The sequence below is a fragment of the Gordionus sp. m RMFG-2023 genome, chromosome 2 (assembly GCF_954871325.1).
Source record: "Gordionus sp. m RMFG-2023 chromosome 2, tfGorSpeb1-WG-v2, whole genome shotgun sequence".
Lineage (NCBI taxonomy): Eukaryota > Metazoa > Nematomorpha > Gordioida > Chordodea > Parachordodidae > Gordionus > Gordionus sp. m RMFG-2023.
Genome location: NC_088776.1, coordinates 38,511,174 through 38,534,642, shown reverse-complemented (window position 1 = coordinate 38,534,642; position 23,469 = coordinate 38,511,174). Strand labels below are relative to the sequence as shown.

Below are 23,469 nucleotides of genomic sequence, written 5' to 3'. Positions count from 1 at the left end.
TTACAATCGCCTTATATAGCCAGCTTCTATAAATATAAAATAAACATTATATATCGAAACAATTAAGATAATATTACCGAGTGGTATTCTTGATGCGTAAAAATCTATGTGATTTTGTCAGTAAATCACTCTGACATGTTTTGAGCACTTCATATCTTTTAACACCATTAAAATATACGTAAATTTCGTCTATTATTCCCAAGACATTTGGCAGCTCTTTTACTGATTGGCATAATTGAACAACTATTAAATTTAATCGATGACAATAGCACCAAATAAAAGCTGCCTTTGGCGCCTCCGCTCTAATCAAAGCCTGCACTCCATTAATTCTTACACTCATGTTTGAGGCGCCATCATAGCTTTGCCCCACTAGGAATTCGAGGGGTAGATTCATGGAGCCAGGCTTGGATATTATAGTCTCTTTAATATCGAGGCCCGTTGTATTTCCCGTACAATAAATGTCTATCAGCCTTTTAACGGGCTTAGGTGTCTCGCTATTTTCAACATATCTCACTATCAAAGCTATTGCTTCTGATTTCGATACGTCATATGTGCCATCAACTATAATTGAATAGCACCTGTTGAATTCAATCTCCTTTTGAATTTTTTTATAACCATATTTTTCATGGTTTCAATAAGAATATTTATGTTATTATATGATAACAGATTTGAATATAATTTAGATTTTAATCCCTTAATTTTTTTCTCACTTCTTATTTAATAAAAAAAATTATTTTGCTATTTGTCCAATTTTGAGAAATATTATTAAAAGCCACTATTTCAAAGCTTTTCTTTATATCGTGAAAATTAAGCCCACCATGTCTTTTTCTAATATGATCTGTCCATTTATCATCTCTTATATTATGATATGTACAATTTTTAATCAAGCATTTATATTTTTTTTGGTTAATATTTTTGGGCATATTTTGACAATGATCTAAAAATTATAAATGATTATATATAAGATTTAATATTTAAATTTTTACTATTCCCTTTGATAAAATTTTAATTTTGCGCCAAATCTTGAAAGTGGAAAAATAATTTTATGATAAGAAATATCGGATAACAAACTAATTTGCTAAACATCGACCATAAAAATTTTTTTTTAAAATTTTAAAATAAAAAATTTAAAAAAAAAAGTACCCCCATAGAAATTTATAGAAGCAGTTGCTTCGGACCCCCCCCCCCCCTCCCCCGTTGTAGGGGTCACTGATATAATATCATATCATATCATATCATATCATATCATATCATATCATATCATATCATATCATATCATATCATATCATATCATATCATATCATATCATATCATATCATATCATATCATATCATATCATATCATATCATATCATATCATATCATATCATATCATATCATATCATATCATATCATATCATATCATATCATATCATATCATATCATATCATATCATATCATATCATATCATATCATATCATATCATATCATATCATATCATATCATATCATATCATATCATATCATATATCATATCATATCATATCATATCATATCATATCATATCATATCATATCATATCATATCATATCATATCATATCATATCATATCATATCATATCATATCATATCATATCATATCATATCATATCATATCATATCATATCATATCATATATCATATCATATCATATCATATCATATCATATCATATCATATCATATCATATCATATCATATCATATCATATCATATCATATCATATCATATCATATCATATCATATCATATCATATCATATCATATCATATCATATCATATCATATCATATCATATCATATCATATCATATCATATCATATCATATCATATCATATCATATCATATCATATCATATCATATCATATCATATCATATCATATCATATCATATCATATCATATCATATCATATCATATCATATCATATCATATCATATCATATCATATCATATCATATCATATCATATCATATCATATCATATCATATCATATCATATCATATCATATCATATCATATCATATCATATCATATCATATCATATCATATCATATCATATCATATCATATCATATCATATCATATCATATCATATCATATCATATCATATCATATCATATCATATCATATATCATATCACTCCAGTGCAGTGAATTTGCATTCACTGTTTGACAGTAATTTACTCTACTGTCAGGGTCCGTTTAATAGAGGGCTTACGGTACCTCTTGTGAATAAACAAAGATCCACTAAATTGTCAGTAATTTACCCTACTCTAAGGGCCCGTCTAATTTAAGAGAGCTTACGGTATCTCTTGTGGATAAAGTTAGTATCCACTGAGTTGATAAAGATATATAAGAATTAGAAATTTATATTTAGTAAGAAAAAAAAAGGTGTTGTTAAATATATGTATATAAGAAAGAAATATAATAATAATGATATAAATAATAGATGTGTAGACTAAAAGGTATCATATTATATACAAAAGATTCCGCGATTGATATAATAATAATAAACATTTATGATTGATCGACTGACAAGCTTCCCGCCAACTACAACAGTTATTATTATTAATACCCTCTTCAATTGCAAATATATAAAATTTTTAATTAATTTGATAATTTTATCCTACCTATCCCAACCTATTTTTATTATGATTTTTTAGTTTATCATGAACTATTTTCTTATTTGATTTAAAATGAATTCCCCATGTACGTTCACAACTAATATCGGAATAGTGTTGTTAAACGGCTCGTTTTGAGCCGATTTTTTAAAAAATATTACGCAAGCCTGTAGATTTTGTCTGTAGAAGGAACAAAGGTTTGGATATCAATTAGCGAAATCTCGAGGCTTAGGCAATATTTTCTGCCTAAAATATTGAGTTAACCGTTTTTAAAATCGGCTCAAAATGAGCCATATAACAACACTATCTCGGAAAAACATGAATATTAAAAATTAATTTTATTTATTTCCTTAACCATATTATTTTATTCTCTACTTATTCAGATTTTTAAAATGTTTATCGTCAATCCTTAAACGTTTAGATTATTAAGAAAAAGAAGACAATATTCATAATTTGATGAAAAATTGAAAGAAAACTGTTTATCATCATATTTACCCTTCAATCATATGTTTCATGCACCAATTGACAAGTCATCGTGTAGTCAAATCTTTATGTGATAAATCCATTGCTACATTAAAATTAACGTAAATGACAAAATTTGAAAAAACTTATTTGGGCAGATCATTGATCAAAAAGTTAAAACGATCTAGACAAATTAACAGATCACAGTGGCTAAACGAAAATGAATTTTGTGTAGGAAATTCGGATCAGCAGGTTAATCTAAAATCTTTAACTGAAGAAAATGATCTGCAAAGATTATTAGCAAAGGCAGAAAATGACGGAAATGAAGTTAAAAATTAATTTATAATGCTTATATAATTTAATTATTTATAGTATGAAAATACAAAAGAAATTAAATTTGTTAATGACACTATTGAACCTGGCATAGAGGAGAAAAAAATTATATATTTAAGAATACCAAGAAGGTAAAGTTTATATATTTTAATCTATATTTTATGTCATAAATTTCAAATATTTTCATTATTAATTTTTTTTTATTACTAACCCATAAGATAAAAGGTGGGTTAAATATTACCCCACAGTTGTTAAAAAATTTATAAAAATCTTATGTTATATAGGCCTAGTTTTTTGAATCTTTACCAAATTTTATTTTTTTTGAATGAGTTGTTTTTAAGATATTCACAAGTTTAGCTTTGATACAAATGAAGATTTTTTATTACATATAATATTTAGGCATGTTTATAAAATTGGGAAAAAATATATTGAATTTGGCTATCATATGGTCACTACAATGTTGAAAATTTAGAAATTTATTTTATTTCTTGTTAAAAATTGGTAAACAAACTTTTTTAAAAAAATTTATGCATTTACTTTAGAATGTACTACTCAATGTTATTAATAATCTATATTTATATACTTGATATTTATTATATATATAACATTATATTTGGTAAATTCAGTTTTGAATCAAGTTATGTAGTGTTTTTAAATGGCTCATTTTGAGCCGATTTTTAAAAATGGCTAACTCAATATTTCTTCCAGAAAAATATTACTCAAGCCTGAAGATTTTAATCATAGAAAGAACAAAGGTCTAGATATATATAGAAATCTCGAGGCTTATGCAATATTTTTCTGGATGAAATATTGAGTTAGCCGTTTTTAAAAATTGGCTCAATAAGAGCCGTTTAACAACACTAAAGTTATGGAGACAGTTTATTAATCATTTAAAATTGCCATACTCTGAGTAGTATGAGAAAGTATAGTGGTAGACAATAGAACATTATTATAATAAAATATAACTTATTAGTTGATCAACCTTGTTTAACTTATTCTTTAGCCAGGAAGTTAAACTGATGGTTTTCTTATACTTTACACTTTACATCTAAAACAAATAACCTGAGATTATAAATAGATCACATTATATTAAACTATTATCTAAGATGCTGGTTACTCCCTTTACGATGTCTAGAAATATAAAGGATATAAAAATCATTGTTAATCAAAGATGAAGGTATAGTTCTTTCCCAAATATGAAGGATAGAACAGCTTTTATAATTATAAAAATATGTTTTTAAATTTGTAGTATGGTTTTTATTTTTGAGATATATAATAAATATATAGTTTCATATCATTTTTTGATGATGATAATTTTATCTATTTTAACCTTAATACAATAAGTATAAATTTATATGCAGCACACTATATATTAAGGGTCTGCCTTGAGCTCAATTTTCAAGCCCAGCCTGAAACTTTTTATAAAAAATTTGTCCAGCTCAATCCTGAACAAATTTTTATTATTTGTTTCTAAAAGCCATATTAAAATTTAAAGAAATTATTTTTCAGCCTGCTCCAGCCCCAATTTATTAAAATATAGAAAAATTTAACAAATAAATTAGCACCTTGTTTATTGAAGAATTTAAAATATATCAATTTGTTTCGCAAAATTGAGTGATATCATATCTAAAAAATTTAAACCCAGCTCGAATTTGTTTTAAATTTTTTTAAAAAATTGGCTTGGTCTCTAATATATATGGCCATATGCACTGCTAAACAAATACTACATATATTAAACTTATATATAATATACAACGAAATGCTTTTGTCCTACCAAATACATAAATTTAGGTTACATAATTTGTTGTCTAAATAGAATGATATATTGAATTAAATTAGGCTAGGTAAATACCTATGATTTTTGTCAAAGAAATTTTTTCACTCATGTTGTAAGAATTATAGCATCAAACAAGTTACCCTGTTCAGTTACATTTTTACATCAATACCAGTTCCCCCTACAATTTCTGAACGATGGAAGCAGAATACCCCCCTGAAAAGTACTCCACTCCCCTCCTTTTCTAAAAAATGGTTAATTATTTTTTGACACCCATAAATTTCTAAAATAATTTTTATTGCATCAATCTTTAATATAAATATAATGTAAAAAATATATACTTTAAAAATGTTATTTTTAAATTAATAATTTAGACAAATTAGGGGAAGAGAAAGTGAAATAATGTATAATTACATCAATATTTAATTTTTTTTTTTCCATTGATAAAATGGTCAAATTATTGAGAAATGAATCTTTCATGTATTACAAAGTCTTGTTTTAATTATTTTAATTTTACTCATGACCCATTAGTACATGAGGTAGTGGGAATGGTTAATAAATGTTTATATAAAATTGTTAAATTAGGGAAAGCCAAAAAATTAAAAGTAGACGATAAAGTAAAATAAACGAATAGTTTTTCCAGTCTGAATCATAAGTCTCAGAATCATCATCAGAAGAAGAAGTTAAATAATGTATTTGTAAAAATATTTTAAATAAATTTACAATTCTCATAATCTGACAAATATTTAGATTCTTTAACCTCTAAATCACGTGTTACCCATTTTATAAATATTTTAAAACTTCAACAATTCTTCAAAATTTGACGCGAATTTAAATAGTAAAATCACAGATATCCTCGATATCATGTTTAACGATTGTCTTTTCCGCCATTCCCTTTGGTGTAAAAGATGATGTTTGATTTAAAAATTTCATCGATTCATCTCAAGTGCAGCATAAAACACCCTGGTTTTAAAGCTAAAATAAAATATATTTATGATGAAAGTATTTATACCTCTCCTTTTTGGATTATAATGTTTGAGTCTAGAACTTTTAAAATCAAAAGGTAGATTTCTCTCCTTCATAAAATCTTATGCCTCCTAAAAAACATCCAAAAATGAAGTTTTATTTATTAGGATTAAAAAATAATAAAAGACAATAATTTAATTATACTTCACAAATTAATCAGGCAATCATTTGCCGATCGAAATGATATGCAATTATGTACAAGCCAAGCTTGTTAGCAACAATATTTTATCCAAAACACAAAGTGATAAAATAAAATAAAATTTTTCTATTATAAAGACTAGAGTACTAGCATAGTGGAAGTGGCAGAATCCTTAAATATGTCAGAGCTGCTCTCAAGGCATCATAGAGTAGAAAAAATTTACAATTGCTTTATAAGCTTCTATAAATATTAAATAAACATTTTAAATCTAAATAAGATAATATTACCGAGTGGTATTCTTGATGCGTACAAATCGTTGCGATTTTCTCAGTAAATTATTCTGACATGCTTTTAGCACCACATATTTTTTAATACCATTAAAATATGCATAAATCTCGTCTAATATGTCTAATTCGCAGTTCTTTTATTGATTGACATAATTGAACAATGATTTAATTTAATCTATGATAATAGCTTAAATTGCCTTTGGCGCCTACGCTCTAATCAAAACCTGCACTTCATTGATTCTTCCACTCATGTTTGAGGCGCCATCACAGCTTTGCCCAACTAGAAATTCGAGGGGTAGATTCATGGAGCCAAGTTTGGATATTTTTTTTTTTAAATATCGAGATTAGTTGTATTTCTCGTACAATATATATCTCAAAAGGCTTTGGCATCTCACTATTTTCAACATATCTTACTAACAACGCTATTGCTTATGATTTCGAAACATCATATGTGCCATCAACTATAATTGAAAAGCACCTGTTAAAATCAATCTCCTTTTGAAATTATTTATAAGCATATTTTATGGTTCCAATGAGAATATTTATGTTATTTTAAGATAATAGATTTGAATATAATTTCGATTTTAATGCCTTATTTTTTTTCTCCCTTCTTTTTTCTTCATTTTTCTGTATATACATTTTGAGTACAGGTTCAGAATCTGCAAAAAAGCCCATCATATTGTCCTCTTGTTTCCTGTTCCCCCAGAAGTCATGGTTACGAGATATTAAATAACCTAGACATCTTATTATTCTTATGATAGAACGGTTATTATCCACACATTCTTTCTAGGGATATTATAAATTGTAATATGGAATTTTTATTGCGAGAAAGCCTTCCATAATCGACCATCATATGTGCCTGTGAAGATTCATGCACATTAATATCACGATTCATATTTTGCCATTTATTTAGACCTTCACATGTTCATTTTGAATTTGAGTGTGGATTTCCAAATAAGAGACATTTTAAACAAAAATCTTTATTCATATTATACTATATGTAATCCAATTTCTAGCAATTTTACTCTTGTCAATAATGGACTTTCATTAATGGATCTGTTTTTATTATTAATATCATTGGGAAATAAAAATAATGTTTAGGTTGGAGAGCTCCTAATTCTAGATATTTGTCAATTCTTTTTCCAACAATATTGATGGGATAATTTGATTCTTAAGAAAAGGGAGGGAGAGGGAAGATATGATTTTTAAATTAAAATATGAATACTACTATCTATTCATATTATGCTTAAAAAATAAGTAGAATTTAATATTCCAAAAAATAAATAAATATAATTATTCTATATATGTTATGCATTAAATTGTTATTTATTATTTTTGTAAAATGTTTATTTTATTATTTTTGTGTTGATCTTGATTGTAACTGTAGTGCCCATATATTTATCTTTGACGAGATAATAAATATAAATTTATCATTTTTTAAAATATTATATTACTTGTTTTTCTTGAACTTTTTCTTTAGCTTTGAAGTTTCTTTTCAAATAATATCTTTTGCCTATTAATTTTAAAATAAATAGAATGTAATAAAATATATTTTTTTAAATGTTGTACTTGAAAATAATTCTTGATGGATTTACTTTTGTGTGTTAATAAAAATTTTGGTTGTGGTTCTTTACCTTTTTCTTGTTTCATAGCCATACTCAGATTAATCTTAATGGGTGTAAGTTCTTTTTCTTCCTGTTGTATTCAATTCATTAAAATTTAACAAAGATAAATTAAATATTTATTACCAGTAGAGAGATAATAGGTATTTCTTGTTCTTCTTCATTATCAATTCTCTGCTCTGTGTCTGCCTAAAAAATATAGTAGAGTAGATAAAAAATAAGAGTAATTAAATAACTTAAGGTCCACCAATTTCATGATCATTATCAGAGTCAGATACTATATTTTCTTCTAACACATTTTCGAAAAAATAATTATATTAATAAAATATTTACTATACTGAACAGCATTGAATTCCCAATTCTTACTTCCTTTTTCTTAAATTGCGTTGTAATACCTTTATAAGATGAGTATAATTAAATATTTAATAAAAAAAATTAATTTGCTATTCGTCCAATTTTGAGAAATATTATTAAAAGCTACTATTTCAAAACTTTTCTTTCTATCGTTAAAATTAAGCCCACCATGTCTTTTTCTTATGTGGTCTGTCCATTTATCATCTCTTATGTTATGCATGTGCAATAATAATTAAGCATTTGTATATTTTTTGGTTTATATTTTTGAGCATATTTTGAAATTGGATTATGACAAGAAAGAACTTTTCGTCTCTTTCTTATAAAATATTAATTCAAATACTTTCTTAAGCATATTTAAAATACTTGAATATATAAATTAATTAATATCATATTATATTCATTGAATTTATTAAATATTTTATAAATTTACTTACATTTAAATTGAATTTTTTTACAATTCTTATACATTTAATTTATCATCGTGTGTGATCTTCTTATAAGGCAGACTCTCTGTAAGATATAGAATCTGCACGGTAATTTTTGAAATATAAGATCGAAAACGAAAAATTAACTATACTTAGTCAAGTTATAAATGATCAACAATACGATATCCTCCTTTTGCAAGAAACTCACCTGAAAGTAACGGAAGTACGAAACCCCCTAGAATATACCTTATATTGCAGCTAGAATGCTGAACACGTATGGGCAACGGTGGCGATGATTCATAATATATTAATTAAATTTGCAAGCTTTAACACAATTTCCAGTCGCATTTGCTGCCAATATGGGTTATAAAAAAGTACATTTATTTAACATATCCACCTCACAATGATAAAATCTTTTACATCGAAGTGGGAAATATTTTAAAAGAACTGCCTCATCGAGATAGTATCATACTAGCAGCGATATTAATGCCTCGGTGGGCATGCCTAACGACTCTATCTACCTCGGAAACGCCGCATTAGGACAAGGAACTCCAATGAAAATGTATAGAAATCTGTGAACACTTCAATATCAAAATAGGAAATACTTTCTTCAACCATCCTAGCCATCACACCATGACCTACAGAAGTTTTTCCTTTGGCACTACTTTACTAATTGATTTCTTTGTAATTTCCACCAATATCTTCAAATGGGTAAGAGACATCATAGTCATCGGAAAATTAAATTGCATTCTATTTATGGTCCATTTCTCAATTGGATGCGAGCTTAGGATAAACAATAGCATTTTTTCGAATTATAATCAACGGAAACATCTTAACAATGTAAAATTCATAGCTAGGTAAGACTCAAAATGTAGAAATACATTAAACGGCATGATGAACTCTAATATAACCTTGAAAAATATTAAACCGAATATATTAAGCTGTATAACTACATGTTTAAGATAACGCATTAAGCGCAAAGAATAGCTCACCCCTTCAACGATACAGATAATAGAAAATTTAACAATAAATATCTCTTACAATTAATATGCTAAACACCACAGGAGATACATTACTCACTGCATAAGAGCCGATAAAAGGCTATTTATTGCCAACTTATCTAAATCTGTACAATTTAATTTTGAAAACAATCAAATTACTCACTAAATTTAAATTTAATCCGTTACCGAGATTACACATGGAAAATAATAAAATTATTATAGACCCCAAGGAACAATTAGCTATATGGATAAATCATTACATGAATCTTTACAGAACAGGGTGGCCAAGACCTATATTAGATTATTCATTCCAATATTCTAACCGGAACCTGAGCAAAACGGATATAATCAGTGCCATTAAACGACTAAAAAGCACAAAGCTGCCTGAATCGATGGGATTTTTGCGGAACTCTGGAAGATGGATACAGATCTAAGTGCTAGTTTACTGCTTCCCCCAAATTTATAATTGATAAATATCTAGTATTAGGAGCTCTCCAAAACATTATTTTTATTTCCCAAAGATATTAAAAGTTTTTATGAGAAAACCATTATTGACAAGAGTAAAATTGCTAGAAATTGGATTACATTTAGTATTAAATGAATAAAGTTTTTTGTTTAAAATGTCTCTTTTTTGGAAATCCACACTCAAATTCAAAATGAACATGTGAAGGTCTAAATAAATGGTAAAATATGAATCGTGATATTATTGTGCATGAATCTTCACAGGCACATATGATGGTCGATTATGGAAGGCTTTCTCGCAATAAAAATTCCATATTACAATTTATAACATCCCTAGAAAGAATGTGTGGATAATAACCGTTCTATCATAAGAATAATAAGATGTTTAGGTTATTTAATATCTCGTAACCAAGACTTCTGGGGGAACAGGCAACAAGAAGACAATATGATGGTCATTATTTGCAGATTCTGAACCTGTACTCAAAATGTATATACAGAAAAATGAAGAAAAAAGAAGGGAGAAAAAAAATAAGGCATTAAAATCGAAATTATATTCAAATCTATTATCTTAAAATAACATAAATATTCTCATTGGAACCATAAAATATGCTTATAAATAAATTCAAAAGGAGATTGATTTTAACAGGTGCTTTTCAATTATAGTTGATGGCACATATGATGTTTCGAAATCATAAGCAATAGCGTTGTTAGTAAGATATGTTGAAAATAGTGAGATGCCAAAGCCTTTTGAAAAACTGATAGATATATATTGTACGAGAAATACAACTAATCTCGATATTTAAAAAAAAATAATATCCAAACTTGGCACCATGAATCTACCCCTCAAATTTCTAGTTGGGCAAAGGTATGATGGCGCCTCAAACATGAGTGGAAGAATCAATGGAGTGCAGGTTTTGATTAGAGCGTAGGCGCCAAAGGCAATTTAAGCTATTATCATAGATTAAATTAAATCATTGTTCAATTATGTCAATCAATAAAAGAACTGCGAATTAGAAATATTAGACGAGATTTATGTATATTTTAATGGTATTAAAAGATATGTGGTGCTCAAAGCATGTCAGAATAATTTACTGACAAAATCGCAACGATTTGTACGCATCAAGAATACCACTCGGTAATATTATCTTATTTAGATTTAAAATGTTTATATAATATTTATAGAAGCTTATAAAGCAATTGTAAATTTTTTCTACTCTATGATGCCTTGAGAGCAGCTCTGACAAATTTAAGTATTCTGCCACTTCCACTATGCTAGTATTCTAGTCTTTATAATAGAAAAATTTATTTTATTTTATCACTTTGTGTTATGGATAAAATATTGTTGATAACAAACTTGGCTTGTACATAATTGCATATCATTTCGATTGGCAAATGATTGCCTGATTAATTTGTGAAGTATAATTAAATTATTGTTTTTTAGTATTTTTTAATCCTAATAAATAAAACTTCATTTTTGGATGTTTTTTCAAAGGCATAAGATTTTATGAAGGAGAGAAATCTACCTTTTGATTTTGAAAGTTCTAGACTCAAACATTATAATCCAAAAAGGGGAGGTATATATACTTTCATCATAAATATAATATTTTATTTTAGCTTTAAAACCAGTGTGTTTTATGCTGCACTTGAGATGAATCGATGAAATTTTTAAATCAAACATCATTTTTTACACCAAAGGGAATGGCGGAATAGTCAATCGTTGAACATGATATCGAGGATATCTGTGATTTTTACCATTTAAATTCGCGTCAAATTTTGAAGAATTGTTGAAGTTTTAAAATATTTATAAAATGGGTAAAGCGGGAAATGTAATTATAACACGTGATTTAGAGGTTAAAGAATCTAAATATTTGTCAGATTATGAAAATTGGAAAATTGTAAATTTATTTAATTAAAATATTTTTACTAATACATTATTTAACTTCTTCTTCTGATGATGATTCTGAGACTTATGATACAGACTGGAAAAACTATCGTTTATTTTACTTTTTCATCTACTTTTAAATTTTTGGCTTTCCCTAATTTAACAATTTTATATAAATATTTATTAACCATTCCCACTACCTCATGTATTAAAGGGTCATGAGTAAAATTAAATTAATTAAAACAAGACTTTGTAGTACATGAAAGATCCATTTCTCAATAATTTGACTATTTTATCAATGGAAAAAAAACAATTAAATATTGATGTAATTATACATTATTTCGCTTTCTACCCATAATTTGTCTCAATTATGAATTTAAAAATAACATTTTTAAAGTATATATTTTTTTACTTTATATTATATATTATAGCCGGGGTGGCCTAGTGGGTTATCATGTAGGCTTGGAAACAGAAGGTCCCAGGTTCGATCCTGGTAAGGAACGTAAAAATTTTTGGATTTTTCTTCGATGACTAATGTGTAAAGACATATAATAAGATGAATTTCGGAGCTTAGAGATGATACCCCGGTCACCGACAGGCTTAGACAGCCGGGTGCTAAGGATACTTGTCCAATAAACAAAAATGAAGGACACAAATGAAAATATGAATATGAAAGCTAGGGCTTTCCCTCCAAGCGATGCGCAGGGTGTAGACCTCCATCATGCGAAAATTAAAAAAGGTCAAAGCAAAGAATACAAGGTTAGCAAGTTTGAATATTGGTACACCTAAAAATAAGACGAGAGAATCAATGTTGAACAAGAGAAAAGTTGATATAGCCTGCATACAAGAGATGAAATGGAAAGGTCAGAAGACTTTAATGATTGGAGATGGGTATAAATTGTACTATAATGGAATTGTTAATAATAGGAATGGTGTCGGCATCATCCTCAATCAAGATCTAACCTCCTCAGTAGTAGAAGTCAACAGGGTCTCTGATAGACTAATGAAGATAAAACTCTGCATTGGTCAATCAATACTACACATCCTTTCAGTATATGTTGCTCAAACGGGTTGCAAGGAAGAAGAGAAAGATGACTTTAGAGCTATCTTGATGAAGCTGTAATGGAAATCCTTAAGGATGACCTAGTCATAATAGGTGGTGACTTAAATGCGCACATGGGAAAAGCAAGAGATAGCTACAAAAGGCATCATGGTGACTTTAGATATAGAGAAAGAAATGATGAAGGCGAGCATGTACTGAAATTTGCACAAACATTCGACCTTGCCTTAACCAACACCTACTATATAAGAAAACGGATATTCATTTAATAACATATATGAAAGTGGTACAAGGAAAACCCAGATAGATTACATGCTTATCTCTCACAAAAGATTAAAAGATGTAATAGACTGCAAAGTCATCCCAGGAGAAGATATTGCCGCTCAACACAAGCTACTAGTCATGGATTTATACATCACAAATAGATCCTCTCAAAACAAGATAAAACTTAAACAATGCATCAAATGGAGTAGATTAAAATCAATGACAGATTCCTTTGCAATCAATGCAAACATTGAAACAATAGATTCCTCACAACTCAGTGAAAAAATGTGGACAGACCTTGCCAAATCGACATTAGGCTTGACAAGGGGAGGCAACAAATCATACAAAGAACTATGGTGGTGGAATGAACATGTACAAACCACTATAAAGGAGAAAAAAGCCCTACATAAAATATGGTACATATCCAAAAATCCAGATGACAAGACAAATTACAAAAAATCCAAGAGAATAGCTACAAAGGCGGTGGCTAGGGCCAAAGCTATGACATACAATGACATGTATGGAGAACTACATACCAAAGAAGGGCAAAATAAAATATACAGATTAACCAAACAGCGAGAAAAGAATTCTAGGGATATAAACGGAGCTCCGAAAGTAATCAAAAATAAAGATGGGAAATTGATAATAAAGGAAAAAGAAATAATTAATAGATGGAAAGAATATTTTCAGGAGCTTCTCAACTTTAATTCCCACATACTACATCTAGACGAACACTCCCCATGTCAAAACCTTATACAACCAATAACAAAACAAGAAATAATCACATGCCTCAAGCATATGAAAAACAACAAAGCTAGGGGTCCAGATGATATTCAAATAGAAAACCTTAAGCACTAGGAGATGATGGAATACATCTCCTCAATCTTTACAATAAAATACTGGGAAATGTGGAGATTCCTCAAAAATGGAGGCAGAGCTATCTAGTTCCTATCTTCAAAAATAAAGGGGATCCAAACAATTGTCAAAATTACAGGGGCTAAAAAACTATGGTCAAACTGTCTTAAACTCTACGAAAAAATATAAGAAAAAAAGATAAGAGACATAATCGAAATAGGAGAGACTCAGTTTGGTTTTATGTCTGGAAGATCAACAACTGATGCTATCCACGCAATTAGGCAAATGAGTGAAAAATACAAGGAAAAGAACAAAAAGCTATACATGGTCTTTCTCAATCTATAAAAGGCCTTCGATAGAATCCCAAGAAAACTTATCTGGTTGGTGCTACGCCACAAAGAGGTTCCCGAAAAATATATAAGAATAATACAGGATATGTATATGAGCCATACAACAATGGTCCGTAGCACAACTGGTACTTCAACAGGCTTTACAATAGCCGAGTTTATCAAGGGTCGGCTCTCAGCCCACTTCTCTTAGTAATAGATGTATTAGCACAGTCTATACCACAAACAGTCCCGTGGAATATGATATTTGCAGATGATATTGTGATACTTGCCGAATCCAAGGATGAAATGAAAGAAATATTAGTGAGCTGGATAAATATCCTAGAAAAGCACGGAGTAAAAGTAAATAGAGAAAAGACGGAGTATATGGTGATAGGAGGAGATGAAACAGAGAGCATTGATATAAATGAATGGCAGATATCGGCAATTGAAAGCTGCAAATATTTGGGCTCCACTATAGAAACAAACGGCACAATAGAGAAAGAGATAAAGAGTAAAATTAATCAAGGGTGTTAAAGTGGAGATCTTTATCTGGAGTGCTCTTTGACAAAAGAATCCCACACAAATTGAAGGGAAAAATTTACAGTTCCATAGTACAACCAACTATTCTATATAGTTCGGAAACATTGTCAACCAATGAATTAGACGAGAGAAGTCTACAAACTATGGAGATGAGAATGCTGAGGATGATTGCTGGGGTAACAAGAAAGGATAAGGTGCGAAGTACAAGAATACTAAGAAGTTTAAAGGTAGTGCCCATTAAGACTAAGATAAATGGTAAGCAGACTTAGGTGGTATGGGCATACAATGAGAAGGCCTATGAACTACATAGGAAATAAGGCTGAGAGTTTGGAAGTGATGGGTAAACGTAAAAGAGGAAGGCTAAAACTTTAATAGGGCCATAAAGTTAGAGCCAATATGAAGAAGTATAAATTAGATAAACGAGATAGTATGAATAACATAAAGTGGAGAGAGATATTGAAGGAGCTTACCACCAGAAAAGGTGAAAGCTAAAGAGAAATTTTTTTTAAAATATTATATAAAAGATTGATGCAATAAAAAATATTTTTGAAATTTATGGGTGTCAAAAAATAATTAATCATTTTTTCTAAGGGGGCGGGGGTGTATTTTTCAGGAGGGTATTCTGTATGTTTCCATCGCTCAGAAAGTGTATGGGCCACTGACGTTTGCCTTTTATGTAAATATATACACTAGGTAGGAATACTCAATATGAATTAAAAGGTAATAATATAAACACTCCTGTTGATGTTAGCTCTATAGTACCCTCGTACTATCGATTACACTCGTGTGATAGCATTAAAATTTAAAAGACGACTTTGTTAAAAACAACATTATTTACAGTCTCTTGTATCTCCCCATATAATAATTATAGCTCCCCGCTATCTACTTACTACTCTATACAAAGATATTGAATTTAATGGCGATTAAGTTAACCCAACAGATATGCAAATTATATCTCCCAATAACAGAAGACTTTTTTAGATGCTAATGAAGGTTTAGAAATAGCGCCGGGTGAAGATAAGACCTCTCTACCCTTATTATTCCATATTGATGCTGAAGAATTGACTTTTTAATAATCAAAATTACTTGTATCTCCCTTAAATTTTTAGGACCTGGCTCAAATTAAAATAAATCAGATCTGATCGGTTGACATAAGAAATTTAGATTTTTATTAAATTCGCGTGAAAAATTCACAATACCGTAAAAAAAGTATTAATTTTATCACCTTTCTTCCATATTGTTTGTATCTTTCCGAAATCTTTCATTTCTTTCACGATTTCACTCTTGTTTCAGGAAAGTTTTAGCATGTAACCCTGTTTTTCAAAAAATAGCCCTTTAAGCCCGTATATTGTGCTAAAAACAATTCTTTATCATATACTAATATTTATTTTCGCTATTATTACTCGGTATGATAAAATATAAAAATATTTTAAATAAAGAGAAATATTCCCCTTATCTACTAGCAATTACCACCCTTCTAAAATTTACTGAAGCGGTCGCGTCTGACCCCTACCTCTCTCGTTATAGAGGAAACCTACTTGTCACGATATAAAATTATTTTAAGTTTATTATGTGATTTTTTTTATATATCGGAACAGATCTGGATACACTTTAAAAAAAGTTACCCCTCCATTTCATTACTTCTTATCTAAAAGGAAGTTCCTTATATTAATTGGCCTAAAATTTCATTTAAAAAAATTAAGTTTTCTTATGTCAATTTTATTGTAACTGACATTCATCTTGGCCAATACAAAGCTTAGATTACGTTGTTCATTAAATATGATCTATTTAGCCCAGGGCTGAAAATAATTTGGAATGTAGTTAAACATTTTTTTAAATACTTATAATTATTATTTAAAATTTTTAGACCCAAATGGCTACCATCTCACACACCCAAAGAATTTAGAGATCTAGAATCTGAAAGTTTTCTTGATTGGAGGAGAACCATAGCCCAATTACAAGATGATCCCCAAACACAAAAAAGGAATTTGCAAAACAACGCACTTGATTTTACTGATAAGATAAATAAAATGATTATTACACCATTCGAGAAAAACTTGGAAGTTTGGAAACAGCTTTGGAGAGTTATAGAAAGATCTGACATTTTGGTCCAAATTGTAGATGCTAGAAATCCACTGTTTTACAGGAATGAGGATTTGGAATCTTATGTCAAGGAAAGTCATCCGAGGCTTTATAATAAAATCATCAAAAATAAGACGCACCTTACTAAGCCTCACAAAATCACCCGTAAACCGATGAAAAATACCTCCAAGCATTCTAATTTAGATCAAGATACTACTGAAACAACACAGCCATTGAAATCTTCTAATGAAAAAATTGATCCATCCCTAGATGATGATAATTTAAGTGAAATAATTGAAGATGATGACTCTTCAGAAGGAACTTGGGAAGATGAATCTGATACCGAAAGTTATAGCGACGCGCCTGATTCCGATTCTTTAGACGATTCGCATCAATCTGACCACCAACAGCATTTACCCGACACTTCCCGGTGTGACAATACCGATGACGTTGCCATGAGCGATTTAAAAAGCCACCAATCACTGCAAAAGTCGCACGAAGTGACAAATTCACTAGATATTAATGAATATAGCAATATGATACCTTACAAACTCAACCTTTTATTGCTTAACAAATCCGATTTTCTATCCACTGAACAACGTTCTTCGTGGGCCACTTACCTAACTCGTTATATCGATATTATCCACGACGACGGAACGGATATAGTCAGAAATGAAAGTGGCTTTAAGATGGTCGATAAGGGAATTTTAAATAGTAGCTATAGCCTAAGAACGCAGTTTTCGGAGGCGGTTTGGAAGAGTGGTCAGACCTTGGTAATGTTTTTCTCCGCTAAATCTATTGAGGATGAAGCGAGTAACATAAAATTTTTAGAGATGTTTTTTTAAGATATGAATTTTATAAATAATAGCAATATATAATTTTAATTTATTTTAAATTAATTTTTTGGTTTTCAATAAATGTTTTTAATGATTGACATACAATATAACCCTACTCTTATGCAACGTTTCTATGATAACGCTAATTTAATATGCTAAAACTGATATACATTATAAGTCATACGATTTCATATAGAGATTTATATAAATCACATGATTGTAACTGTCTTTTTCCTAGTTTTTTTTTTGTATAGCTCAGAATAATTTTTACCTAAACAAATATACCCTTATATTTTATTAAATTTAATCTTTATACTTCCTCCCCGACACCCTTAATGATAAAAGATGATGTATTTTCGCCACGTGAGTTCTTGGAATTAATCGCTGTCATAAAAATATACCGGGACTATATTTTACAAACCATTACAAGGGAAAATGAATTCTTATCCGAGAAAACCAACGTGTTGGAATCGATGAATGAAAAACCACGGAAAGCCGAAAAAAGAGTTATAAATGTTGGTTTCGTGGGGTATCCTAATGTTGGTAAAAGTTCAACCATCAATGCCCTGTTAGGCCTTAAGAAGGTCGCCGTTTCCGCGACGCCAGGTAATTGAAAAAAAATCTTTGAATGATATTTAAGAATGACCGTAATTACTCTCTTTTTACGGCCTTAAATTTGATTTGGTTTTTTTAAAAAAATTTTTATTCATTTTTTTTTATTTTTGAACGTGAATTTTTTATCTTAATTATTCGATCATTTTTTTAAAACTTTTTACCTTCAAGGAAAAACCAAACATTTTCAAACTCATTTTTTACTCGATTCTCACGTTTGTCTGTGCGACTGTCCTGGATTAGTTATGCCAAGTTTTGTTGGAAGTAAAGCCGAACTAATCGTTAACGGAGTGTTACCAATAGATAATATAACGGATCCTCTGGGACCTACATCTTTAGTAGCTAGAAAAGTCGGAATAGATGGGTTCCATAACTTATATGGTAATAAAAAAAATATTTATCCCATAATAATTTGCCAATATAAAAAAAATTAAATGATTCGTAATTAAATGGTCTTCTATGTATGTAAACATACCTTATGGAAGTTAGAAAATACTATTAAAACAATCTGCCCGGTCTTTTAATCTCAGTATTAAGCCCGTTTTAATTTATTATCAGTCTCCTGTCCGCTCTTTGCCATTCGCTGTTTATATTCAGAGAAAAGGGTTTTTTGTTAATTATTAACGAGATGTTCCATTATATTACATCAGGTAAATCTAATGGTTCTGGATTGATGACTGACCATTCATTTATTAAAGGTACGCAAACATTGAAATCAGCTGTAATCAATGTCATTGGCTCTAGTAAACGCCATTGAAAGGCATGTAGTTTAAATACCTTTCACATTTTCGAAATGTCATTGGCGGACTTCAACGTATATACACTTTTTAATGGATTTTAAGGAATAAATTATCAATCTACGTTTGTATTAATTTCGTTGGTTTGAATAGACAATTATATTATTTTTTTAATTATTTTATTGCATATATGCTAAGCACAACGACCAAAAGGTTTTAATAATACTAGTTAACTATAATAACATCGCAGTGGCTATAGTCGCGCTCTGCTCATTGCACACATACATTGCAACCGCTCGATAGAAGAGTATTTTGGGCCCTTAAAAAAATACAACACTTTTTTAGATGCATGGATGTGAATACATTTGAATTTTACTATATATGATATCCTAGGGATTGTAAAAAAAAATGCATAATGAATCCTTTTTGCTGCATATATCCAGAAAATTTAATTCTTTAGGCGTCTATCCCAAAATCCCTTAATTTTTAATGATCAAAATTCTACCCCTTATTTTAATAATAATAAAATAAAGGTATATTTATTCAAATGAAATAAATTCAATAAATGTTAAAATAATCGTAGTGCCACCTACTCCCAGATCTACTGATATTCTGAATCCTGAATTGCAATCATTGATTGAGATGGAGTTTAACTCTGAACCTTATAATCCTATATCTCAAAATTTATGTTTGAAAAAACTCTTTTATTTATCTATTTTTCTGATTATTCGAATAAAATTATTTTTATCGAATTTTATGATGTATTAATTTATAAATGAATTTAAATGTATCAATTTATTATTATGAATATAATTGTGCCACTACCAATCTATAAATGAAATATTGTCGATTTAGAAAAATTATAAAAAATAACGTTTTATAAATTACATTTTAAGTTTTGATCGTTCTGTCATGTGATTTATATTTGTGGGTCTGGGTTCGGCTTAAGATCGATAAGACCGGATTGACTTTCGCTACTTAACTTTATAATTTAATTATATTGGATTTTTCTTGAAGTTTTGAAACCTATATAGGTATATAATATACTATCTAATTTAATGATTTTTTAATCAAACTTTTAATAATATAAATAGGATTAGCCCTCGATGAAACAATATTCGATAAATCTTCAAGTAACGCCTCTTTATCACAAGCAATTTTAACTGCTCATAGCAAATCTAGAGGCTTTTCCACAATGTTAGGCGAACCCGATTTCCATAAATCCTGTAGGATCATATTGAAAGATTATATCAATGGTAATTTATATTTTATTTGTATACATTTTTATGCAAATTAGAAATCAAATTTAACAAATAAAAGTACATGCGTTATTTGAGTAATTTAAATATAAATACCTACGACATTGTTGGAGAGAGAAATGACATTTTATATACCTAATGTTGCTATACAAACATAAAAAGGAAGATTGATCTACTGCGAACCACCACCTGATTGTGATGCTCAGGAATTTAAGCGTTGTAACATCAAGTTAGCCAAGATTCATCATTCAAATATCGGTGTCATAACGATTGATCATAAAGACGAGGTTTTGTATTTATTATTTTTCAAACAGGAAATTTCATATTTTTATCTATGATTAAATTTATTATAATTATAAAAAGACAATAAAAATAGTAATTTATTTTTATGAATTTTTTTAGGCTTGTCGAGGATAAAATACCGATACCCGGAGTATCGGCGTTACCTGATTTATTTGGGGGACATGAGATTCAAATATTTAAATTAAATGATAATTATATCAATGTTTTTATAATATTGCAAAACTTTTTTTAAGCCATCTGAATGATAAGTACTAATGATATCATTGATAAATTCTGGCTTTCACGGGATTTGTCGACGTGTTAGACGATGACCATACCAGTGCATTCGAACACATATTATAAGATAGCAAGCCAAAAATTGAGCGAAAATATCATTTCCAACTATTTGGATATTTTGAAATTTTACACATTAAAATATTTTTCGTCTGCTTATTAGTTATTTATCAAATAATTTTCATATTTTATTAAAGTAATAGGTGCTTATATAATATATTTGAATTCTATATTTTCAAATGCATGGGCGCTCTGATATGGCTTTAGCCTAATTATATGCTGATTTTATTGAAAGGATGCCTTTTTTACAAGACCTTTGTGTTTTATATTTTACCCGTCAAAATAAAATTGTTTGTTTTTTAAGTTTAAGAAATAGAATAGCTTAATAATCGTAAAAATATTCTTGTTTTTTTACAAAAGCATAAACCTTTCGCATTAATTTCCGCCGAAAAATCGTTGGATACACAATTTTTTGCACCATCAAAAATCTCGAATAGAACTCTCGGCAAAAATAGTGTCAATCCCGATTCATTGAATGTGGGGGCGATTGATGGCTTATCTCTCAAAGATATAAATCCCAGCAAAAAACATTTCAACAAGAATAAACACGAAAAAATGAGGAGAATATACGATAGGGGCCAAAATAAATAAACTACAAATTATTTATGGCAATTCCATTCCCTCACCCCTGATTTATTTATTAAATTAATGATGAGTTTGTATTATATAACAAATAAAGTCCTGATACGGTTTTTTTATTTGATAAATTTGAATCCTATTATGCCTAAATTCTTTGGGATGTGCTACTAACATCATAATTACTATAGAGCAATTTTTATTCGCTTTTTTGATTTAATCTTTTAAATCAAATTAAAACGTTAAGATATCACATTATTTTCAAACAAAGAATTTTGAGTTTGACCAATTTAGATGTAACATACAAGTTTTCATGAATATATTTATAAACGTATAATAAAGTTTTATTTTCAAAATTTTAGGTTTACTTTTTTAGCTGTGTAAAACTATTATTTAAGAAGAAAAAAATATATAGTCCAATAGGAATTTGGATAAATCATACGGCTATAACGACTTTTCCTATATTTTACCCAAGGATTCGAACAGGGTTGCCAGGTCAAAATTTTCAAATTACGGGAGAAATTTGGTATTATGCAGGAGAAATATGAAAATTACAGTAGAAATATAAAAATTGCTAAAAAAAAAAATTTGCGGGCCGAAGGCCCGTAAAGTGCTGGTGCAACGTATTATTTTTACTCTGTATTAAAATTACTCATTTATAGTGATATTGACATTTACGATTGACTTGTAAAAATTAAATATAATAAATTTAGTGATATTGACATTTTTGACTGACTTGTAAAAATTAAATATAATAAATTTAGTGATATTGACATTTTTAACTGACATGTTTTACTCCTTATAAAAATTACTCATTTAGTTAAGGAAATTGAGATTTTTGATTGACATATTTTACTCCTTGTAACAATTACTCACTTATTTAATGATATTGACATTTTAAATGACATGTCTTACTCCTTATAAAAATTACTCAATTTAGTTAAGGAAATTGACATTTTTGACTACTTGTAAAGATTAAATATAGTGATATTAACATCATTATAAAAATTACTCACTTATTTGACATTTATGACAATTTTTTATTCTCCTTGCAAAATTTATTTATTTATAACTTGAAAAAGGTCAAAACTTATTAAAAAAATATGATATAATTAAGATACACGATATAAATAAGATACGCTATATAATTAAGATACGCGATATAATTAAGATATATGATGTAAATAAGATACACAATATAGTTAAGATATATGCTGTAAATAAGATACGCGATATGAATACATATATATGATGTGAATAAAATACGCGATATAAATAAGATTAAA

At 28.6% G+C, this 23,469-nt stretch overlaps 1 protein-coding gene across 4 annotated transcripts; it reads left to right on the top strand.

The window, feature by feature from the left end:
- The first annotated feature begins 3,185 nt into the window (after window positions 1–3,185).
- Window positions 3,186–22,314, top strand: LOC135925380 (large subunit GTPase 1 homolog). Of its 4 annotated transcripts, none has more exons than XM_065460664.1 (8): window positions 3,187–3,419; window positions 3,465–3,556; window positions 17,313–18,340; window positions 18,709–18,969; window positions 19,147–19,356; window positions 20,807–20,968; window positions 21,134–21,258; window positions 21,968–22,314. In XM_065460664.1, exons 1-8 carry the CDS (start codon window positions 3,219–3,221, stop codon window positions 22,196–22,198), a joined length of 2,310 nt encoding a protein of 769 aa, XP_065316736.1. In that variant the 5' UTR covers window positions 3,187–3,218; the 3' UTR covers window positions 22,199–22,314. The 4 variants fall into 4 exon arrangements, with proteins under 4 accessions (XP_065316739.1, XP_065316736.1, XP_065316737.1 ...); XM_065460665.1 differs by lacking the exon at window positions 21,968–22,314 and adding an exon at window positions 21,374–21,865; XM_065460666.1 differs by lacking the exon at window positions 21,968–22,314 and adding an exon at window positions 21,508–21,863.
- Window positions 22,315–23,469: the final 1,155 nt, after the last annotated feature.

Coding starts and splice junctions, on each gene's coding strand:
- LOC135925380 (XM_065460664.1), top strand. CDS start 3,219: ATGACAAAATTTGAAAAAACTTATTTGGGCAGATCATTGATCAAAAAG. Junction 3,420..3,464: donor CAGAAAATGACGGAAATGAA/GTTAAAAATTAA, acceptor AATTATTTATAG/TATGAAAATACAAAAGAAAT. Junction 18,970..19,146: donor CGCCGTTTCCGCGACGCCAG/GTAATTGAAAAA, acceptor TTTACCTTCAAG/GAAAAACCAAACATTTTCAA.